General features: G+C 32.5%; 1 protein-coding gene across 1 annotated transcript; it reads right to left on the bottom strand.

Moving 5' to 3' along the window:
* Nucleotides 1-2,244: 2,244 nt before the first annotated feature.
* Nucleotides 2,245-2,939, bottom strand: LOC107815281 (non-specific lipid-transfer protein 1). The gene is made up of 2 exons (XM_016640840.2): nt 2,530-2,939; nt 2,245-2,443 (listed from the first exon to the last, which is right to left on the bottom strand). The coding sequence occupies exons 1-2, from the start codon at nt 2,874-2,876 to the stop codon at nt 2,428-2,430; spliced, it is 363 nt and encodes a 120-aa protein (XP_016496326.1). The 5' UTR covers nt 2,877-2,939; the 3' UTR covers nt 2,245-2,427.
* Between the last annotated feature and the right edge of the window lie 995 nt (nt 2,940-3,934).

The raw sequence follows: 3,934 nt of genomic DNA, 5'->3' as shown, positions 1-3,934 counted from the left end.
ACAAATTTAATAGGAATTAGTAGGGTTTAGGATTTCTTCCCCAAATTAGTAGGTAAAACTAAATATTTTAGCTACTAACAATTATCATAGATTTAATTTAGCTAAGAACAATTAATTTTTACAAATCAAACTAGGAGAAATTAAACAAAATTAGTGTATTTCGAAAAAAAACAAAGAAAGGAGAGAGAAACATACATGGGCAGTGGAGGACGCCGGCGGTGGAGCTGCTGCCGTCGGTGGGCGTTGGTGGCGCCACTGCTGCTAGGAGTCGGAGGAGGGGTAGGGGGTTTGAGTGTGAGAGAGAAAAGAGAGAGTTTGGGAATTTTTTTTGAAGAAAATAAGAGAATGGGAGGAGAAACCCATTTTGACACTGTTTTTAGAAGTAGCGACCAACTTTGGTCGCTATTTTGGTAGCAAAATAAGTTTTGACTAAAATAGCGACCAACTAACCGTTTGACCAGAATAGCGACCAACGTTGGTCGCTATTTCTAAAAAAATTAAATTACTTTTAATCAATTTAAAATTATGTACATATGTAGTATAGTATATATATATAGTATAAATTTAGGATTTTAATTCAGGAATATATATATATATATATACTTACACTATACTATGCACTAAGTATCAGTGCATTAGCTAATATTATATCGAATATAGCTTATATATATAATATATATATATATATATATATATATATATATATATACTTACACTATATTATGCACTAAGTATTAGTGCATTAGCTAATATTTATATCGAATATAGCTTATATATATACTTACACTATACTATGCACTAAGTATCAGTGCATTAGCTAATATTATATCGAATATAGCTTATATATATATAATATATATACTTACAATATACTATATATATATATATACTTACACTATACTATGCACTAAGTATCAGTGCATTAGCTAATATTATATCGAATATTGAATATAGCTTATATATATAGCTTATATTATATATATATATTTATATATATAGACACACACACACGCTTCGTAGTACTGCTTAACTGCATATATAGCATGTTAGAGTATATTTTAGTCTATTCATCCTTTGTATTACAAAAGTGTTAACGGGTTACATTTATATTATTTAGATAGTAAATACAAAAGTGATTTTTAATTTTGACCATTGTTGACCTGAAAAGAGACCAACTTTGGTCGCTAAATATACATAAATTTAAATTAGCGACCAAAGTTGGTCGCTAAATTTAAATCAAATTTATTTATATTTTATATAATATTTAAAATAATAATATAATTGTTAAATGTTAGAACTGGGTCCCAGATTAGCCACAAAAGTTGGTCTCTATTTTTGTAAGCGACCAGCTTTGGTCGCTAAAATTTGAATTATATTTTTTTTATATTTTATAATTTTTTTAAAATAAAAATATAATTATTAAAATTTTATAACTGGGTCCCATTTTAGCGACCAAAGTTGGTCGCTATCTGCTTACCCCTTAATTAGCGACCAACTTTGGTCGCTAATTTTAAATTATATTTATTTATATTTTATAATTTTTTTAAAATAATATTATAATTATTATAATTATATAAGTGGGTCCCCCTGTAGCGACCAACGTTGGTCGCTAATCTCAGTATACCTTTGACCAAGCAAGTCTGACCAGTCCGGTCAATATTTTGACGAAATTAGCGACCAAGTAGTGACCGATCTTGGTCGCTAATGTATATCAAATAATCATTTTATTATTTTCGCCAATTTAGCGACCAACTTTGGTCGCTTTTCTTGATAAACCAACTTTGGTCGCTAAAGTTTGGTCGTTTTTTTCCGAAATTCTAGTAGTGGCACTACCAAACCAATACCAATTGAACAAGGTTGGCTACCAAACCATTAATGAGATGGACACTATCAATATCATGATGCTAAAAGATGATTTATTAACACATTTTGTCGTCCTTAACCTAAATATCCATATGCTTTTTTATGATAATACAGTCTCATAAGTCGACATTCATGAGATGTGTTTGGTAAGAGCGAAATTATTTTTTCGGAAAATATTTTTCATGAAAGTTATTTTCTAGTGCTTTAATTTTTGTTAAAGAACTTCCAATATTTTCCATATAAGGATAATTTTTGTTTTCAGACTTTAATTAATTAAAGCTCATATGAACCGTCCACTGATATATGCAAAAGTCAACACCTGTAATTTGATATTAGTCTCCTTCTGTGAACTCAGGTCTAAGACTACCAAAAACATAGGCATTAACCAAATTTATATATATCATATATATAATTCAACATTTAACCATCTGCATACAGTTGAAGTTTGCAGTGGATCTAATTGCTTTCAGATTTCAGACAAGACATCAACATCTATATATGTTTTATTCATAAAGTTTTCAGTGTTTGAGCAGCTTCCGAGATCACTAGCTACGTACCCCTTCATCAGTACATAGAAATCCTGTATGTAATAAAAACAATAAGTTAGATTAAGCAGACGACACAAAATCGGTTGAAAATTAAAGTTTAAAGGTATAAACTAATTACGTGTTACAGTCGTAGTTTTTATCAATAGGAGGCATATTAAAAGAAATGCCACATTTCTTGGGGAGTTCAGCTACGAGAGTGGGATTGACATTTCCAGCATGAATAAATGCGTTTTTTAAGCAGTTGCAGATAGCGACTCGATCTTCTTTGGTTTTAGCGAGTTCATATATGTTATTTATACCGGTACAACAAGGTACTGATGGATTGCCACCGCCCTTAACACGATTTTGAATGTACGATAGACAAGGAGCCAGCTGCGTTGTAACAGTTTGACACGAGGGAGGAGCACCCAACGCGTCGTTTGAGAGAGCTATAACTACTAGGGCTAAAGCAAGAAACCGAGCCATATCTATTGGTTTATGGACTACAATTGAAGAAATGTAATTTAAATGTGTGTGTGTAGAATTATGTGCAAATGAGTGACATGTATTTATACCTATCTTTTCAGCCACTTTATCTGTTATAACTTGTAACATGCGATTCTCATGAATTAGAGAGTTTTCAATTCTCTGCGCAGTTTGTTATTCAATTGGTATTTCACACGATATTTCCTCTTTTTTTTTTTTTGTGTGTAAAAATTTGGACCATTTCTCGATTTATGAGTGTCATCCTTGTGCATACTGTTATGAATCAAACACAACCCAATAAGGATATCAACATACACATAGTTATTAGGCTGAAAAGAGCTATTGGGCCGGGAACAAAGAATATGGTCAGACTAATTTGGGATCCGGGTTGAGTAGTGAGCCCAAGAACTATTCTATTAAAAGAGGAGAAGTCGGTGATTCTAGGAATTATGCATATTGTTGAGAACTCTTCCCCTTCGTCTCTGTTCTTCTTGCTTCTTCCTCTGGACCATCTCTTTCTGGTCTCCCTGGGCTCTCTTTATCCTTCTTCTCTGGATCTCCTTCTTAGTTCTAGTTATTGTTATTGTTATTGTAATGATTGAATCTTTGAGTTTATGAATTAAATCCATCATTTTCCTCATTTATTTTGTGCTGTGAATTCGGGTTCATAACATTGGTGCTTTCATCTAGAGGACTCCAATGACATTACTAGATCGCTTCAATGGCAATGACAACCTCGAGAGTTGGATTTATCGGGCGGAACAGTACTTCACCTACATTGGCTTCTTCGAGAAGGATTGTCTACCTCTTCCTTACTTCTACCTTGATGGTGAAGCTCTTGCTTGGTTCACTTGGTTGCATCGAAACAAACAATTCTTCGATTGGACGCTGTTGAATGCCAAAACTCCCACATCGGTGGAAGACCAAATTAGTTGAGATTTTTTCCCTATAAAAGGAGGCCTAATGTTTAGGATTTAAACACACCTCTTATTTGCCTTCTTATCTTCTTAAGGCATTTGTATCTTCTCTCTTTAGTATTATTTCACTTGTATTTTTGG

The sequence above is a fragment of the Nicotiana tabacum genome, chromosome 7, assembly GCF_000715075.1.
Source record: "Nicotiana tabacum cultivar K326 chromosome 7, ASM71507v2, whole genome shotgun sequence".
Taxonomy (NCBI): domain Eukaryota; kingdom Viridiplantae; phylum Streptophyta; class Magnoliopsida; order Solanales; family Solanaceae; genus Nicotiana; species Nicotiana tabacum.
This window is presented reverse-complemented; position numbering and strand designations above follow the sequence as displayed.